Raw genomic sequence first — 19,886 nt, 5'->3', positions numbered from 1 at the left:
TTGCGAGAACATTGGTGACAAGCCGATCACATTCACCCGCCGCGGTCTTGCCTGGGACTCACTTCAACGTTTAGCTATGTCCGCTCGTGGGCTTCCCTGACCGTGCTATCACACACAATAAGATTGTTATTCACGTCCTATCGGAAGAGTTGACTTTATTTTGTGTCCGGTGACAAGAAGCCGCGGGCGGAGCGCCATTTGCTCTGTTCTCGCGATGCCACAAAGTCTCGGACTAGTCCAGTGTGACTGTGCTCACCCGCTACGTTTTGACTGGAAATATTAATTCGATCGTCAGTTATTAAATTTTCCATAAGGGTGTTGTTGTGGAAGTCATCCCCGTGGGAAGTGCTGGGTGTTTGATCGGGGTGGTGTTTGGGTCGCGCTGATCCCCCCCCCCCCGCAGACCGCTCCAGTGGTACGCCCAGCAGACGGTTCCAGAAGCCCGGCCTGCCTCTCCGCCCTCCCTCGCCGTGCTGCTCCGGCTCCCCATCCGCAACATGTCCGCCGTCGGGACGCTCGCTTTCGATGAATATGGTCGGCCCTTCATCATCATCAAGGACCAGGACAGTAAGACCCGGCTGACCGGGCTGGAGGCGCTGAAGGTAAGCGGGCGGGGTTCGGTTGCATGTCCGTGCGCTGTTACCCCCCATGTGCTTTCGGTGAAGGCAAAGAACAATCTGCGGTTGGGCACTCAGCGGCTCGGGGTAGGAGAGGAAATGTGACTTCTCCTCCTGCATCGGAATGAGTTCCTCCAGCAGACTGTGTCCTCAGGTTCATGCAGTCTCGGGTTCCCCCCCTCTCACGCTGCTCTATCCTCAGCCGGCGTTCATTCAGCGCATGTAGAGGGGAGCCATTAGGCCCGATTGGGAAGAGCAGGTGACGCCCTGGATGTGGTGGGCTCGGCAGTCGGAGTCAGGTTTACTATCACTTTTATACGACGTGAGGGGCAGCGCAGGTCAAACACATAAAGCTACTGGAAATTGCAAAGATAAAGAATTAGGAGAAAAGTCGCCAGTTCGCAAATGTATTCTATTATTGAACAGACCATTCACAAACATCAAAATCCACGAGAGCTAAGGCAGGCCCTGAAAATGGCAAAAAGATAAGGGTGGGTGGGCAGTGGCTGGAACCTTAGTCAATTGTACTCAGCCGTATGTATTCTTTCTTCCCCTCACTGATCTGGACAGTTTGAGTACTATAATTCAGCAGAATGGTCAGTGTGAGAGAAAAATTGTGTGGGAGTCTGTACAGAAGTGAGGGGTAACAGTGTGGTGCCATGTCTAACTGCATTTATTCATATAAACATAGGATTATTGTGGCTGAGAATGAAGTCATTTGGTTCATCGAGTCTCTGAGCTCTGGCTGGAATAAAATCTTATTCAGTCTTATTCTTTTTCTGTGGTAAATTGTTTTCCATTGAGTGCATACACAGTTCACTCTTACAGATATGAGTTCCAGGTATTTTATTTAAAGAAACACTTACCAGGCCCAAAATGTTATACAGTGAATTCTGGTTAAATGGGACACATTGGGCCCAGTATGTTTTGGGCCAATTAAGTGGCTGCCCCAAATTAGCTGAAATTTCACAGAAAGTGTATAAAAAGACAAACTGAGTAATAGATTATGTACTTAAATGAAATGCAGAACAAACTTGAACACTACCAATACTACTGGAGTACTATAAAGTTGTGTGTTAGTTCCTAATACTTATTGATGGAGGAATTCATCCATGTCATGCTCTTTTGACTAAATGAACAAAGTCAGCACAGACACCTAGTGCAGTAATACAATGCATCCACTGAATTTTCATTTTTACTCCCAGCTGTTTCTGGCATCTCCAAGCCTGAATGCTTGAAACCACAGTGAGCAAAGCAGACTTATCAGTGACAAAAATCATGCGACTTACACTCGTTAGAACCCATTTGGTAAAAGCCTCCTGTCCCAATTAAGCAATTTAGCATTCTAAATAAGGAGCGTAACCTCAGAAACAAATCACAAAATAAAATCACAATGTTGAAAATACTCAAATTCCAATACCAAGTGGGTTGTATCACTGGCTGGTATGGAGGGACCAATGGCTCAGCTCCATCAAGAAAGTGGCATCCATCCACCATTGAGGATCCTGAAGATTCACACTCAAAGTTTTAGGAACAGCTTCTTACCCTCTGCCATCAGATTTTCAAGTGATCCATGAACATTATCACACTATTCCTTCCTTGCAGTACTTATTTATTGTAACAGTAATTTTTATGTCTTGCTCTGTACTTTTACCAGAAAACAACAAATTTCATCACCTGTCTATGACAATAAACCCTATTCTAATCAGTTAGCATCTATGGAGGAGAGAATGAACATTTCAGATGATTAATTTGAAATAAACCAAGTTCTCCACTCTGAATACACGGATCAAGTTCCCTGTCTCAGATTTTACTAACTCGTATACCTTTTCTGGGTTATTAACATCCTTACCATTATTAGGTGTCCAGAATTGGACTCCACACCTAATCCATTTCTGTAAGTCATTGAAAAAGGAAAAAAAAGCAGACTTATTTGCCCTATATTGAAAATAATTGCTGCTAGGATTAGTTAACTTTATTGTCACCAAACAATTGATACTAGAGTGTATCACAGCGATATTTAATTCTGCGCTTCGTGCTCCCGGAAGTACAAATCGAATTAAATACAATCAAAATTTAAATTATAAATCATAATTAGAAAATAGAAAAGGGACAGTTTAATATTAATTTACAGATATATATTTACAAAAAAACCTGAAAAAGCTATTGCTTTTAATTTTTTGAATGTGCAATACGCTGTGTTGAAGGTATTTTGCAATATTCTTATCAAAATACACCTGTGTATTATGAACCAATTTTCCCAATCCAGCTGAAATGTAGGAAAGATTGGCATATTTACAGTTATACAGCACAGGAACAGGCCCTGTGGCACATTGTGTAACAAGTACCCATTCTTCTTCCTCTTAGTACTAATCCCTTTTACCAAAACTTGGTTTGTGGCCTTTTATGCCATGGGGATTCTGCTAAACATTTACAGTTTTTTATACTATAATAAGGTTTTCCAGTCAGTCTCATAAATGTTAGCTTGAACTGCTTTAAGATAGTGTAATAACTATAAGATCTGGGCAACTACATAATAAAAAGTACTGCTTTTGTTTTGTTCACTGGATGACATTTCAAAACAATGTTCAATGTTCAAAGTATTTCAGGATGTATATTGTATACATTTCTTTGCCATTAAATTGGACCTTTGAAATTTTGGAATTTTAATTTTTTTGCTTTTGTTACAGTCACATATTATGGCAGCAAAAGCAGTGTCAAATACACTGAGGACATCTCTTGGACCAAAGGGTAAGCTCATGTTTTAGAACAGGCAAATATTTTTGATGAAGAGATGATAGATGATTTCAATTCTTGTGTAAGTAATACTATCTTACTCTCGATTATAGGAGTAGTCTCAATTCTATGAGATCATTGTAGATCTGTAACTGAATTCTACTCATCTTAATCTTATCTATGTTCCTTGGTTGTTTAACATTAGTTTTATAAGAAAATAGGAGCAGGATTAGACAACTTGGAGCCTTGAGCCTTTCTCACCATTCATTATGATCATAGATATTCTGCATCATTTCTCCAGAGCACTCAATTCTATGATCTTTCAAAGGCTTATCTACTTCCTCTTTAAATGCCATCAAGATTTAGCTTCTAAAACCCTTCAAGGAAGAGAATTACAGAAATATGCCACCCTCTGTGAGAAATTGTTCGTATGTACCTAGGTTTAAATGAAGGCTCTGTAATTTCATAATTATCAGTGATGATTTATTCAAAAATTCTCACCAAATCAACTGTCAGTTTCTTTTCATGTGCTAATTCTTTGTGCCTGATGACTAGTGAAATTCTACACTAGCATTTCCAAAGCTGATGTCCTATGATGTAGTGCCTATTACCAAAGATTATACATAAGAAAACATCATTCCCTTTCTATTTTATCCTTCTAGTTATAAAACAAAAATCAATATTCCATTGTATAAACACAAGGAAATCTGAAGATGCTGGAAATTCAAACAACAACAACACACAAAATGCTGGTGGAACACAGCAGGCCAGGCAACATCTATAGGGAGAAGCGCTGTCGACGTTTAGGGCCGAAAATGTCGACAGCGCTTCTCCCTATAGATACTGCCTGGCCTGCTGTGTTCCACCAGCATTTTGTGTGTTGTTGTTTCCATTGTATAACTTTATTTTTTTATTTGATGGATTGCAGCTTTTTAGAAAACATATACAAACCCCATTCCCAGAAAAGTTGGGATATTTTCCAAAATGTAATAAAAACAAAAATCTGTGATATATTAATTCAAGTGAACCTTTATTTAACTGACAAAAGTACAAAGAAAACATTTTCAATAGTTTTACTGGCCAACTTAATTGTATTTTGTAAATATACACAAATTTAGAATTTGATAGCTGCAACACACTCAACAAAAGTTGGGACAGAGGCATGTTTACCATTGTGTTACATCACCTTAACATTTTTTAATCGTTTTGGAACTGAGGATACTAATTGTAGTAGATTTGTAACTGGAAATTTTGTCCTTTCTTGCTTCATATAAGACTTCAGCTGCTCAACAGTCCGTGGTCTCCGTTGTCTGATTCTCCTCTTCATGATGCGCCATACATTTTCAATAGGAGATAGATCTGGACTGGCAGCAGGCCAGTCAAGCACACGCACTGTGTCGACAAAGCCACACTGTTGTAGCCTGTGCAGAATGTGGTCTGGCATTGACCTGCTGAAATAAGCATGGACTTCCCGGGAAGAGACGTTGCCTTGATGGCAACATATGTCTCTCTAAAATCCTAATATATGCCTCAGAGTCAATGGTACCTTTACATACATGCAACTCACCCATGCTGTGAGCACTGATGCACCCCCCATACCACCACAGATGCTGGCTTTTGCACCTTTCGCTGATAACAATCAGAATGGTCATTTTCATCTTTGGCACAGAGAACTCGACGCCCGTTTTTTCTGAAAACTAGCTGAAATGTGGACTCGATCTGACCACAGCACACGGTTCCACAGTCTTTCGGTCCATCTGAGAAGAGCTCGGACCCAGAGAACTCGCCGGCGTTTCTGCATAGAGTTGATGTATGGCTTCCTCCTTGCGTAATACAGTTTCAAGTTGCATTTCTGGATGCAGCGACGGACTGTGTTAAGTGACGATGGTTTTCCGAAGTACTCCCGAGCCCAGGTGGCTATAATTGTCACAGTAGCATGACGGTTTCTTAGGCAGTGCCGCCTAAGGGTTTGAAGATCACGCGCATTCAACAGTGGTTTCCGACCTTGCCCTTTACGCACTGAGATGTCTCTGAATTCTCTGAATGTTGAAAGACCTAAATTCTCTGCAATCTTGCATTGGGAAACGTTCCTTTTGAACTGACTAACAATTCTCTCACGAGTTTTGGCACAGAGGGGTGAGCCATGACCATCCATGCTTGCAGAGACTGAGCCTTTGATGGACGCTACTTTTATACCCAGTCATGATACCTCACCTGCTACAAATTAGCCTGCTTAATGCAGAGTCTTCCAAACCGGTGTTACTTGAATATTCTCTGCACTATTCAATCTTATTTTAACTCTGTCCCAACTTTTGTTGAGTGTGTTGCAGCCGTCAAATTCTAAATTTGTGTATATTTACAAAATACAATTAAGTTGGTCAGTAAAACCATTGAAAATCTTTTCTTTGTACCATAAATTCTGGACTATAAGCCGCTACTTTTTCCCCACGCATTGAACACTGCGGCCTATACTACGGTGCGGCTAATGCATGTCTTTTTTTCATGCCGCCAAAAACATTTTGCCTCGTAACAGTAGACCAATAAAATTGATGAGTAGTTCACAGAGGTCCAATGAAATTGTATGATAAATCAAGCGCACTTTCACAATTAAATTATTGTAAATTAGTCATTTGTACTCACCCTCATCAACATGGAAAACACTCGAAGAAAAGCATATGATGCAGCTTTTAAGTTAAAGGCGATCAATCTGGTGGTTGAAGAAGGAAATCGAGCTGCTGCACATAATCTTGGCATAAATGAATTGATGGTGAGACGGTGGAGACACCAGCGTGAAGAACTGAGTCAATGCAAAAATACGACAAAAGCTTTCAGAGGTAATCATAGCAGATGGCCCGAACTTGAAAACTTTCTTGAAGACTGGGTTAACACACAGAGAGAAGGCGGCCGCAGTGTTTCCACCGTGCAGATCAGACTGAAGGCTAAAGCAATCGCCACCAAAATGAAAATCGAAGATCTTAGAGGTGGGCCATCGTGGTGTTTTAGATTTATGAGACGAAAAGGCCTGTCCGTCAGGGTACGCATGACTCTGTGTCAGCAGCTCCCTCCCGACCACGAGGAAAAACTTGCTAACTTCCGCACATTCACTCAAACAAAGATAGCGGAGGAAGATGAAGAAGGCGATCAATAACTTTTCCTGGTAGGCTGCAGTATTTTTTTTACCAGTCGTTAGGAGATACTGGAATGCTGTTCGTGCACTGTTCAGTAAAAAAGTATACGCAACGTAATTTGTGTGTTACCGATACGTATGTATATTTAAAAGTAGCTGTGTTACAGGCAGTGTTTGAAAAAAAGCATTTGCAATATGTATTTGTTTATGTTACCATACAGATTTAATTAAAAGTTAAAAAATCCTCACGTGTAATATCTTTCTGTGTAAATATCTCATATTACAACATGGGACACCTGCGGCTTAAAATCCGGTGCGGCCCGTACAATTACAAAATTGATTTTCTTTCTAAAATTAGAGCGTGCGGCTTTTAATCAGGTGCGCTCTGTAGTCCGGTTTTGTCAGTTAAATAAGGGTTCACGTGAATTAACATATCATAGATTTTTGTTTTTATTGCATTTTGGAAAATATCCCAACTTTTTTTGGAAATGGGGTTTGTATTTTCCAGTTTGCCTAATTGTCAAAAGACTATTTTTTTGGAATATCATAAGTAGTAATGACCTTAAGTCTTTAAGCTGTATACAAGTCTCTAATTAAACTTTAAAACCTTTTGTATTGGTATATAAAGGTTCTTTTTGGGTTTTGAAACTTCTTTGTTGACCTTGTGCAGTTCAACATAATGGTGTTTTGCAGCAAATTGAGACAAATGACATTAGATGGCTGTCATGTATAGCTTGGAAACACACCTGCTTCATCAAAATGAAGAATTGTCATACATTAAGTGATGATCAATGTTGACTCAATAAAATGAACTTGTGGCTTTTGAAACAAATCATGCACTTGGTTTATTTCCATTTCAGGGCTTGATAAAATGATGGTGGACAAGGATGGAGAAGTGACAGTCACCAATGATGGTGCTACTATTCTAAGTATGATGGATGTAGAGCATCAAGTTGCTAAATTAATGGTGGAGCTTTCTAAGTCTCAGGATGATGAAATTGGTGATGGTACCACGGGTGTGGTAGGTAAGTTGTATATCTGGTTTTAATTAGTTTTGTATAGTAATAATATTTGGAGTTTTCAAAACTTTAGTCATCTGCAAAATACTTCATATGAATTATTATCCAGGCCAAATGATAATGCATTGAGAATTCACCTGTATGAATTACACATTTGAAATCTTAAAATGGACAATATTTTTCAGTTCTCGCTGGTGCCTTGTTGGAACAAGCTGAACAATTACTGGATCGTGGTATTCATCCAATTCGCATAGCTGATGGTTATGAATTGGCTGCTCGCATTGCTATCGAACAACTGGACAAGATCAGTGACAAATTTCCTGTAGATCCAAACAACAAAGAACCCCTTATTCAAACAGCTATGACTTCACTTGGCTCTAAAGTGTGAGTATAAATTGCTTTTATTGCTTAGGAAATTAAATGATTGTACAGGCAACCCCCACATTAAAGGAGGGATTGTGTGGCTAGACAATGAGTCTCATCACAGTTTTCCATAACGCAAAGGGTCTCAGCCCAAAATGTCAACTGATTATTCCTTTCCATAAATGCTGCCTGACCAGATGAGTTCCTCCAGTTTGTGTGTGCTACTCCGGACTTCCAGCATCTGTAGAATCTCTTGTGTTAAAGATTTGTTGCACTGTGGCTGCAACATGCAATATACAAAATCCATTTCATTTACCCATTCAGGCCACTTTGACAGCATCTTCTACATCTGAGTCATGTTCCCAAAAAGGATGAGGGTAGCTGATGATTGGGAATACAACCACCTGCACTCCTCCATGTCATTTACCATCCTGATCTAGAAATGCCTTGCTGTTCATTCATTGTTGTTGGGTCTACGTCTTGGAACTCCTTATCCAAGCCATTTCCAGAAAAACTTGTGGTTGTTATTTCACACTACCATCCCCAGGATTGTTAGGGTGGACAGTAAATACTCACTCTATCAGCAATGTCTACATTGAGAAACTGCCTTAAAGTTCATAAGAGGCAGGAATTATTTTTACTTTGCCATAGTGACTGTTCTATCCAAGGGAATCATTTCAATATTCTATTCCGGATAGCTATTTTGAAATGAATATGCTCTGATCAAAAATGGTACAGAATCTGTTCCAACTTAGTGCCCTAATAGTTATCAATTTGTGACTTACTCAAAAGTAAATGTCCGAACTGAGCAGTTGAATTGTATAACTCCACCTTGCATTCTTCTTATACTCAAAGAGAGTTTTCTACATTTGTACAGCATTAATCGATGCCATAGACAGATGGCAGAAATAGCTGTGGACGCTGTTCTAACTGTTGCTGATATGGAGCGAAAGGATGTAGATTTTGAGCTGATGAAAGTGGAAGGTAAAGTTGGTGGAAAGCTTGAGGACACGCAGTTAATTAAAGGAGTTGTGGTGGACAAAGAATTCAGCCATCCACAAATGCCCAAGGTAGGACTTTTGCATTGCTGACAAGTTAGTTATGAAGTATAGTTGCCTCATGTTTGCGTAACAAATTGCCGATTTTATTGCCATCTCTTTTTGCCAGGAATACATCAGAACTGGTGTGCCTTGTAGTTTAAAATTGTCCTGTTAAACAACAACATACTTTGCTGCCAAAATTTCTACAACAGTAAGATTTCTAAATACAATGATTTTTAAATATTTTTAGGAGGTAAAAGATGCAAAGCTTGCAATTTTGACATGTCCCTTTGAACCACCAAAACCAAAAACCAAGCATAAGCTTGATGTGACTTCAGTAGAAGATTACAAGGCCTTGCAAAAATATGAAAAGGATAAATTTGCAGAAATGATCAATCAGGTCAGTAAATGCATCCCTGATAAGACAACAAATTTGCTTACAGTCTTATAGAGACTAATTATTGGCTTTGTATTTTATTTTCAAGGTAAAAAGTACTGGTGCCAATCTAGCTATTTGCCAGTGGGGGTTTGATGATGAAGCAAACCATTTGCTTCTTCAGAATAAGCTTCCAGCAATACGTTGGGTTGGTGGGCCTGAAATTGAGGTGAGTTCAAGTGCATCACATTTTAGTTTAGGGAATTAAGTGCAGATCCAGATTACTATAGATGTACTGTATTTGTCTTTCAGCTTATTGCTATTGCCACTGGAGGGCGCATTGTTCCTCGGTTTTCAGAACTCACGCCTGAAAAACTTGGCAGTGCTGGTATCGTCAAAGAACTATCTTTTGGAACTACCAAGGATAGGATGCTTGTGATTGAAGAATGCCATAATTCCAGGGCAGTAACCATCTTCATCAGAGGTGGAAACAAAATGGTATGTGTGGTATCTCTTTGAACACTAAATTTGAAGTAAGCCTTTGAGGTCAAATGTTGACTTTCTCACATCAGTTAGCTATGTATCTTTGTTTCTTATTAGACGTTAATCAAGGTAGTAATTACAATAGCTAACATTGTAGATTAGGAAATTTTATTTTGATCAAAACTTTTTTGCTTTGAGGAATCAGTGAAGCAATTTTGGTAATAAGTTCAACTAAATTGCAATCTTATGTCTTCACACCTCTACTCAAATTTGAAGAGTTTCAAATCTATCTACCACAATTATCCCAGTTATTTATTAAATTTGGCTTTCAGAATATCCGATGCTGGTACACTTTGTATTGCTCATCCAACACTGTTGATTTACTTAACATTAAATTTAACTAGAAGTGAAGCTACAAGTTTGTTTTGTTTTTAGAAATTACTAAATCTGTGCTTTTAGACTCTTGCCTCCCTGCTCTATGTGCCCTCAACCAAGGTTTAATTTAAAGACTTCAAGGAATTGCAGATCTGTTCCCATAAACCACAACTTGCTGGAGATCAGTTTTTTTCCCATTCAGGTGAATCTCCCAAAAGTTTATCATTTGCTTACCCTTTTCCCTTGCCTAACTTTGATACTTTGTTTTTAAAAACTCCAGTTTCTAAAGCTACCAGCTATTTTTTGTTTGCCTGGCAATGCATTTTTCCCCACTTAAACTACTGTTTTTTCCATGATGTTCTTTGATCCTTTTTATTGTAGAAGAAGCCACTTTCTATCCTCATGCTCTTCATGCACTCTACCTTCAGTCACCCTTTTCTCTAGTTTTCATATGCATTGACATTTCCTCCAGGTTCAAGTGTCTATCAAAATTTAGTTTAAAACTTTTTAATATGCTTACATTTTTATAATAATGGGCTTATTACATTATTATGACCAAAGAGGAACAATAATACACTTCCCATTCCTCAACCTTCTTTCATTATTTGGTTAGGTTTATTGTTAGGATTATTATATTATGATCTTTATCTAAATGAATGGTGCAACTGCACATTTATAACTATCAGGGTTTGTGTAAATGAATCATGACTGCAATCATAATTTATGACTTATGTTTTCTTTTTTCTGTTACCTCTACATTCCATCTGACATCTAGAATGTCAGCAATCCCACTTATGTATGCAGACTGAAAGTCAGTGACATTATCTGGATATTGAACTTGAGATCTGGCGATGTTTTGATTTATTACATGTGAATGTACAGAACACATGAAAATGTGTGTTCAGGTGGCCATCTGTTAATTATGATCATGACTGAAATATCACAAGCTTTTATTTTTATTCTGCATTGGTACCTCATAGTCCTCAATAATTTCATATTCAAAAATATGCTTACTCTTTAAATAGCTCCAGTGCTTTAGCATCCAATCTCCTGAGTGGAAGATTTCAGGTGTTCAGTACTTTCAGCTTTCATCAGACATAATCTGTAATAAACTAAAATCAGAAATAAATGAACATTTTTATTGAGATGTATGTCAATTAAAGCTACAACAATTTGAATTTATTTGTTAACAAAGGAAACGGCCTCAAGATCTTATGAAGGATCGGGAGGGGGGAAAGATGTTAGAAGGTTTGAGTTTTAAGATGACTTTTCTTGTTTGGTTTGAACAAAATAATTATCAATGTTCAAAATACATTATCAAAGCATGTATACAACCTTGAGGTTCTTCTTGCAGACAGCCACAAAACAAAAAAAAACGATAGAACCAGTTTTTAAAACCCCCCCACACAAAAAGACCATCAGGCACATGGAAAAAAGAACAAGTCACACAAGAAGCAAATGAATTACAACATAAACATCAAACCGTAGAGCCCACAGCCACCAGCCACTGAAGTGATCGAACCTTGCAGTTTGAGGCCCAAGGCTCCTGCACCCTTCACTGCCAGCTGCGAGTGAGAGAGTGGCCAAATGCAGGCAGGCGGCACTGAACACCTGTTCATTTTATGCTCTTGTCCTCATAGATTTTAATCTAGCTCAGCCTTTTAACCAGCGCAGGGTAATGGAGCTGACCACAGTTGCACTCCATGCCAGATCCCCCAGGAGATCAGAGAAGCATCTAGATCATTGAGTCAGCTCAAAAATACATTCTTAAAAGGGAATTACAGGCTGCAAGGATCCCAGAGAAGAAGAGTATCCAGTAGTTTTGTAAGCTGTCTGCGAGATGTCGCCATTGGTCACTGGCACCATCTTGCTGGAAGATTTTCTTGCTTTTTTTTTGTTTGGCTGGGTTTTCTATGTAGATAATAGATTCTAGAATATGGTACCTAATTGACAAATATAATGGGTATGGGTTTTTTTTAATGTCATTTTGTTTTAATTGAATATATAAAGTTTGCCTACTGAGACAAACCAGTTCCCAGCTTGGTTGATTTTTAGTATTTTAACTATCTATTGTTATGGTCTTAAAGTTTATTTTTCTCATTTTTATAATGAACAGGTAACTGTCTTTGTACCCTATTTCAAGATTGGAACAATAATATATCAGCTTAGAGTTGTGTTGTTGGCATTTGAACATAGAACAGAATATAAATGAATGTGCATTATGCAGTATTTCTTTAGAGATTTTGGTACAGGCAGTCCCCGGGTTACGTATGAATTCAGTTCTTGAGTCCGTCTTTAAGTCGGATTTGTACGCAAGTCGGAATAGGTACATCTGGTATTATTTAGTGTCAGTCAAACGTTTGTCTTGGTATATAGTATATATTTTACCTTTTCTATGCATATAAAACACAAGAAATGTACAGTATGTATTTCAATAATTAAACCACTAAGTTGCGTAGCTTTCATCAGGGCAGGGCCTTTCACATACTCCATTATTTTCACTTTATCTTTTAAAATTGTTCCAATTGGTGACCGACTGCAGCCTAACACTTTTCCAATGACCAAATGCATCTCACCTCTCAACAATTGCTTCATTATTTCCACCTTACAGTATTTTCATCTGTGATCGTTTTCCGTCAATGGAACAGATACAGAACAGTACGTACTGTACACCGCAGGTGACGCGACCTGAGCTGCCCCAGGTCCTAAAATCCACCATACTGCAACAGGTTAAATGGGACGTGGGGGCGGTGCTGACCCAAATACGTACACTAAAACATCTTAAACATAATACAGTACTGTACATAATACTGTAATAATAAAAGTAACTACATATGGTAGCATCGATGTTTTGCATACCGGAAGGGACATTTGTGAGGTAACATTATGATGGACCAGATGCTAGAGAGTCAGGTTTTAATTCTGCTGCTGGAGAGGGCAGGTTTACGACTGGAGTCAATTTCTTGAAGTAGGCATCAAGGGAGGTTTGTACACGGCTTTTCTTTTTTTTTTGTCATAAATGGCCTTGTAGCAGCTGAGGTTCTCGGTAACTGCACAGTAAACTTTGGTGAACCTCTGTATTAGGATCTTGCTCCTCTAACTTTGCCATCCCTGCTTCAATGAGACAAAAGGCTTCAGCTAACCTTTTGGTCGCAAACTTTTTCGGTTCCGGTGTTCCTAGGTCAGTCTTTTTTCTCAAATGCTGTCATCTGCTGCTCTAGTTCCATAAGGTCTTCATTGGTCAGTTCTTCGGCATGGGAGTCGATCAACTCTACGACATCATTTTCACTGATGTCTAACTGCAGTTCATTTCCAATATCAACCACAGCTTGCCTGGCTTCGGCGATGTAATCAGCTGTAAATCCCTGAGAAGCTTGCGTAAACTAGGGGCACAATTTAAACCACACTCTTTTCATATTTGACTGCTTCACTTCATCCCAAGAATCAGCAATATTTTTGATGGCATCATAGATGTTATAATCCCTCCAGAACTCCCTTAAGCTCATCACATCATCTTGGGTAGCCCTGACTGCTCGTGAGAAGGTCCGCCTTAAATAATATGCCTTCAAGGAGGCTATGACTCCCTGATCCATGGGCTGAAGTAGCGATGTGGTGTTGGGGGATAAAAATATGACTTTTACATTGGGGTGAAAGTCATCTAAAGCGCTTGGATATCCGGGTGCGTTGTCAAGCACAAGGAGAATCTTGGCCAAGCAATAACGTTCAACAGCAGGAACAAAATGGTTCAAGAACCAATCTTCAAAGATGGCAACTGTAACCCAAGCCTTTGAATTTGCCTTCCAAATAACAGGAAGAAATGCCTTGATGATATGGCGAAGTGCACTTGGAATTAGGGAGCGATACACAAGCAAAAGCTTGAACTTGAAATCCCTGGATGCGTTACCCCTAAGCAATAACGTTAGCCTATCCTTTGATGCCTTATGTCCTGGTGCACTTTTTTCCTCTTACGAAATGTCGGTCCTTTCAGGCATTTTTTTTCCAAAATAAGCCAGTTTTGTCTACATTAAATATTTGGTCTGGCAAATAACCTCCCCCCTCAATTTTTTAAAAGCATTTCAGGAAAATCACTCGCAGCACTTAAATCGGCACTCAGAGCTTCACCATGCACTTAAATATTATGTAAATTTGCCCTAATTTTGAAACGATTGAACCAACCCCTACCTGCAGCAAATTCTTCATCACAAGCACCTTCACTTGCTGTATGTGCAGCTGTTAAATCATGGAAAAGGCTTCAAGCCTTTCAGTAAAGTAAGGCTAATAGGAATATTATGCTGACTTTGATCGTCTAACCAAATTAACAATAAGCCTTTCCATTTCAATAATCAAACCACTGCGTTGCTTGGTAATAATTTTAGCTTTCATCTGGGTAGGGCCTTTCACATGCTCCATTATCCTCACTTTATCCTTTAAAATTGTTCCAATAGTTGACCGACTGTAGCCTAATGCTTTTCCAATGACCGATGGCGTCTCACCTCTTTCCGATTGCTTTATTATTTCCATTTTTTTTCCCCAATCGTGATCGTTTTCCTTTTCTTTGATGCATCACCAACACTTGCATCAGATTTACGCTTTAAAGATATGGTTACAAGGGTAATTACGAGAAAAATTTAAGCCAAATACAAAGTCACACACTCAACACAGTGTCAGCGGCAACGTGATCCGACTTAAAATGGGAGCACAGCTTTCCACAAGGCGGCGAACTGCTGAAGCAGCGCATTGTTTTCATGAGTGTCACAATGTAGTGTGTGCATTCGTTACTATGATCCATTGTACTGTATTTACAGTAACTCGGATTTTCAATGTAATAGGCTTTATGGCAGGCCGTTCGTAAGTACAAGTTGTCCTTAAGTCGAACGTTCGTAACTTGGGGACAGCCTGTAATGTGTTTTAATATTTAAATCACTTAATTATCAATCAGTATTGATGTTTACTAAGTTTCAGTATTTGCTTATACTTGTGTTTAATAACTGTTAAAATTTGTTCCAGATAATTGAAGAGGCAAAAAGAGCACTTCATGATGCCTTGTGTGTAATTCGAAACCTTGTGAAAGATAATCGTGTTGTATATGGTGGAGGTGCTGCAGAGATTGCTTGTGCTTTGGCTGTTAATGAGGCAGCTGACAAGGTAAAATACTAATTTAAAATAATGTGGAGCCTTTTGAATGTTTTGGGATATTTGCTAAATTATCTTCAAGCTGAGTAATTTGGGGAGAGATGCTACTATTGTGGTCATTATGTTTGTTACTTTTGATTAGTAGTTATGTTTCAGTATTTTTATTTTCTACTTTGCTGTACAGTGCCCTACTTTAGAACAGTATGCAATGAGAGCTTTTGCTGATGCCCTAGAAGTCATTCCAATGTCACTAGCAGAAAACAGTGGTTACAATCCGATCCAGACAATGACAGAAGTTCGAGCTAGACAGGTGAAGGAGAACAACTTTGCACTGGGTATAGATTGCTTACACAAGGAAACAAATGGTAGGTAACTTATCCGTCCTTTTAAAACAACATTGTATAGTTAAATAGCTTGCAATTTAGCCAGTATTAAGTATACCTTATTTGCTTTTGTGCTATTTTGTATTGAGGTATTTCTCTACTGAAGCTGCAACGATTTAAATTTATTCAGAACCTTTTACAAGGATAATTACTTGAATCTTTAAAGGCAATATATTAGGGAAGAAAAACTAAATAATGTATTAAAGTCTGAATTTCAGGTGACCTGGTTGATGGCTGTGGTTCCCCTAGGCCTGAGTCGACGTAGTAGTAGTTGATGGAGGATGAAAGATGGGAAGAAAGCCTGGAATGTTGTTATTTCTAGATAGTCTGTCCCAAAAAGTAAATGGATGAGGCAGAAGTTGAGATTGGCAATATTAGGCCTGAATGTAGGTGTTTTTTATGATAGGGCAAGTCTGAAGCACAGTCCAGGAATGAATTGGGTACAAGGTTGTTTACTCTTTAATCAGTCTGAGATGTTGCTTACTGAGATAAGTGGAAAAGGAGAATAGAGTTCAGATTTCCTAGTGTTTAAATACAGCAGATTCTGGCTTTATGTTTGGCCGGCCATCTGATCTAAGACAATGGGGTGACTGGGATAAGCAGGTGGTGGATATGTTAGGTGTCAAAAAAGTGCAAGAATAAATATCCCCCTACTGTGCCTATTCACCCTCCACAACTATTCTCCCATTTTACTGTCTCATTTTCTAAATTTAAAATATATTGAATTAGGATTCTTTTGAGCTAATCTACAAAACATTGTGCATCATGGCAAATCAAAAATATTCCAAATTAACAATTTAAATTTGTTAATTTAGTAAACAATTAACTAACAATTAAAACCCAAAATTGAGAGACTGGAAGAGTATTCATCCCTTCTGTAAAGTTCAAAGTAAAATTTATATTTTGTATTTACTACACTAAATTTCTTTAGCTGCAATATACAGGTATTACTTTACCAACTCACCCAATTTGTTGATTTAGAAAATTAGAGGATCACCTGTCTTCAGTAAATTTATAAGAATAAGTACCCCTCTCTCTAAGGTATAACTGCATGGTAGATTTTCAAAAGACTAAACCAAAATGAAGACAAAAGAGCATTCAAGATCAGTCAGAGAAAAAATAACCACAAATCTGAGGAAGAGTACAGGACAATTCAAAGGCACTGCACATACCTCAGCTCAGTCCAGTCCATTGTGAAAAAGGAAACGAAACCACAGCTGCACTGCCACCTCCCCTCTGAATTTAGTTGCTAGGGACGATTTGTACTTATAAGAAGCTACTGTAGCACCAACAGTCACTCAGTGAGCTGCACAAGTCAGTGGCTGCAGCTGGAGATGAAGTTCATAGCTCCAGAATCTTTTAAGGCCTTGCACAATAAAGGTGTTTATGGAAGAGTAAAAAAAGGAGCTTATGATTCACAAAAATCTCAATTAAATTGATCATAATTCTTGGTTGTAATACTCATTTATGTGAACAATGAGTTGGGGGCTGAATACTATTTCCAAGGCTCTATATAGTTGAATGACAAACTTGAACTTGCCAATATAGTTGCTATAAACATAGACAGTAGTTGATAACCAACATAGTTGTGTTCTTTAGATAAAGGGAAGTTAAAAATGCATTTTAAGTTTGAGGACAGCCAGTGATGAAATGCTTTTCCTGAAATATCAGCTTCACGGTGCATTGGCATGCAAAAAAAAACTGAGTAATTGGAACTGTTTAAAATAACATAGAAACTATGATAAGAGACAGGATTGTCAGTAAATTTATTTGTATTGGTTTGATTTATTAACAAATAGACTTTCCTGTAATGGAAAATGGGTTACAGTTCATTTACATTGACCTTGCGCACCACCTCTTGGTTCAAGAAAACCACAATAATTTCACAGCTTGAGATAGTGAACAAAGTGTTTCAGGTATAGTTACTCTAAAAACCAAACCATGCAATATGCATACTATATGCTTCCACGAACATGTGTCCATATACTCTTTGGGATGTTGATGTTGGGATAAATACTGGGTTAACTATCCTCTTTAAAATGGTGTCTTGGGATCTTTTGTTTATCTGAAATATTTGACAGGGCCTCTTTTTTAAACCAGCAACTTTGACACATTGCTGATTTATGAACCACATTCTGAACCAGAGACCACGTCTGCCTTTAGTTTTGACTGTATTACAGGGCATTAGTTATGGCTGTGATCTTGACGTATTTCAAACTTCAGTATGTTGATCCGAGAGAAGGCTTATTTTGTATTTATTTAGTGTTAGTTTTGCTTTTATTTTGCAATACAAGCATTTACTTAGACTCAAAACACAAGAGATTCTGCCAGCAGATTCTACTTCACATTCTGACATGTCTCTATGCCCTTCTCTACTGCTATGAGACCAAACAAATTGGAGAAGTAATACCTCATATTCCATCTGGGTAGACTTCAACCTGATGGTATGAACATCAATTTCTCCAACTTCCAGTAATCTCTTCCTTCTCCCTCCTCATTTTCCATTCCCCATTATGGTTACCTTCGCACTCCTTACCTCCCCATCTTCTGGTTCTCCCTCCTCCTTCCCTATCTTCCTCTGTTCTCTCCTAACAGACTCTTCCTTCTTTAACCTTTTTTTATTTCATCTATCCCTATCCAGCTTCTTACTTCGTTCCCTCATTCCCCCCCCCCACCCATCTACTTTCTCCTCCACCCTCACCTTTCTTTCCCCCCCCCCCCCCCCCCAGACTGTACTGTGGCTTCTGCTCCCTTTCCAGTTCTGCAGAATGGTCTTGGCCTCAACGTTGGCTGTTTATTCCTTTCCATAGATGCGGCCTGGCTCTTGTTGAGTTCCTCCAGCATTTTGTGTGTATTTCATTTAGACTCTTGAATAAGCTATAGGCTTGGTCCATGTATAACTTTTCAATTTAAGCTTTAATAAAAGTTTATTTTTTTCCATGAAAAGTACAACTTTTAATTTAGGAATGGATGGATGGAGAGAGATAGTTGGCAGAGAAAAATTAAGTTAAGACTTTGATTCATAGTGAATTTCAAATACAAGTGCCATATTGTGGGCAACCATGGCTAGAATATCTAATACTAAACACTACTGTCTCAAAAAAAAGTGTGGGTGAGGGAAGATCTGCATCATCTCGGGTTGATGCATAATCTCATTTCCAAATAGCATTAAATGACTTTACAGATTAATGTATAAAGTTGAATAGTGAAATTGAGAGATTTAATGTTTATTTTCAATACTTTCTTTGCAACATTGATTTTACTCAATCCACTAATTGTTTTACTATTTGTTTTAGACATGAAAAAACAGCATGTCATAGAGACTCTAATTGGAAAGAAACAGCAAATTTCTTTGGCTACCCAAGTAGTGAAAATGATACTGAAAATTGATGACATTCGATGCCCAGGAGAAATGCAGGAATAGACATGTTTTCCTCTGCTGGCAGCAAAGTGGCAGGATTTGCCGTGATTGGTGACCTCCATTTGTTGATCAGTTATTTATTTTTGCATAATACTGTAAGCTACTGGTATTGTTTGAAAGAACCAAATAAAAGCATTCGTAACATCTTCAGATGTTTCACTTAGTTCTTGAGTATATTAATGGTTTCATTTTCTGCTTGTGTAATATGGTAGCAGATATTTTGCAGTATATCAAAGTGAACTGAGTTCTGGCATGGTTACCATCTATCAAATGCTTTCACATATCTTGCACTTATGTGGCTAAATGGAGACAAAAGTTGTAACTTTTACCCTTGGATTTGGCAGCCATTGCTTGATTTTTAAAGTAAAAGATGTCAAGCAAATAATGCAACAACTGCAGCCGGTCAAATCTCATGAAGGTGATCTGTGTTTACTCTCATATGAAATTAACAATAAGTAAGGAGTTAAATCCTTGAGACTGAAGTGGAGGAGATAGAATTTCCTATCCCCGAGAGCAACAAACATCAAATAGGTATATTCTACATATAATTTTGGATTTATAAAGGATTTGTGGGGTATAGGAATGAGTAAGAAAATAAGAAATCAAACTAATAATCAAAAGCACCATGGTCTTATTGAATGCTAGAACACTACTTTAAAAAAAAACTCAAATCTTGTGTGAAAAAGGATTGCACTGTGATACAAACATAAAAATAAGACCAAAGGTCAAACAAAAAATAGACAGTTTAATATGTTTAATTTACCTGCACTTCTCACTCAATTTTGATGCACGTGTTAAAGCAAAGAAGAATCA

At 38.3% G+C, this 19,886-nt stretch overlaps 1 protein-coding gene across 1 annotated transcript; it reads left to right on the top strand.

Annotated features, from left to right (window-relative positions):
• Nucleotides 1-348: 348 nt before the first annotated feature.
• cct5 (chaperonin containing TCP1, subunit 5 (epsilon)) lies at nt 349-19,223 on the top strand. Its single transcript, XM_059972524.1, has 11 exons — nt 349-602; nt 3,308-3,368; nt 7,341-7,505; nt 7,685-7,883; nt 8,740-8,932; nt 9,153-9,302; nt 9,388-9,507; nt 9,591-9,776; nt 15,144-15,281; nt 15,454-15,634; nt 18,949-19,223. Exons 1-11 carry the CDS (start codon nt 498-500, stop codon nt 19,074-19,076), a joined length of 1,626 nt encoding a protein of 541 aa, XP_059828507.1. The 5' UTR covers nt 349-497; the 3' UTR covers nt 19,077-19,223.
• Nucleotides 19,224-19,886: the final 663 nt, after the last annotated feature.

The sequence above is a fragment of the Hypanus sabinus genome, chromosome 6 (assembly GCF_030144855.1).
Source record: "Hypanus sabinus isolate sHypSab1 chromosome 6, sHypSab1.hap1, whole genome shotgun sequence".
Lineage (NCBI taxonomy): Eukaryota > Metazoa > Chordata > Chondrichthyes > Myliobatiformes > Dasyatidae > Hypanus > Hypanus sabinus.
Note: the sequence above shows the minus strand (reverse complement) of the source record. Positions and strands in the feature narration are given on the sequence as shown.

What these genes read in the sequence shown, in the direction of transcription:
- cct5 (XM_059972524.1), top strand. Translation starts at nt 498, where the DNA reads ATGTCCGCCGTCGGGACGCTCGCTTTCGATGAATATGGTCGGCCCTTC. An exon ending in TTAATGAGGCAGCTGACAAG is followed by an intron (nt 15,282 to 15,453) that starts GTAAAATACTAA and finishes TTTGCTGTACAG; the next exon opens with TGCCCTACTTTAGAACAGTA. An exon ending in CTTACACAAGGAAACAAATG is followed by an intron (nt 15,635 to 18,948) that starts GTAGGTAACTTA and finishes TATTTGTTTTAG; the next exon opens with ACATGAAAAAACAGCATGTC.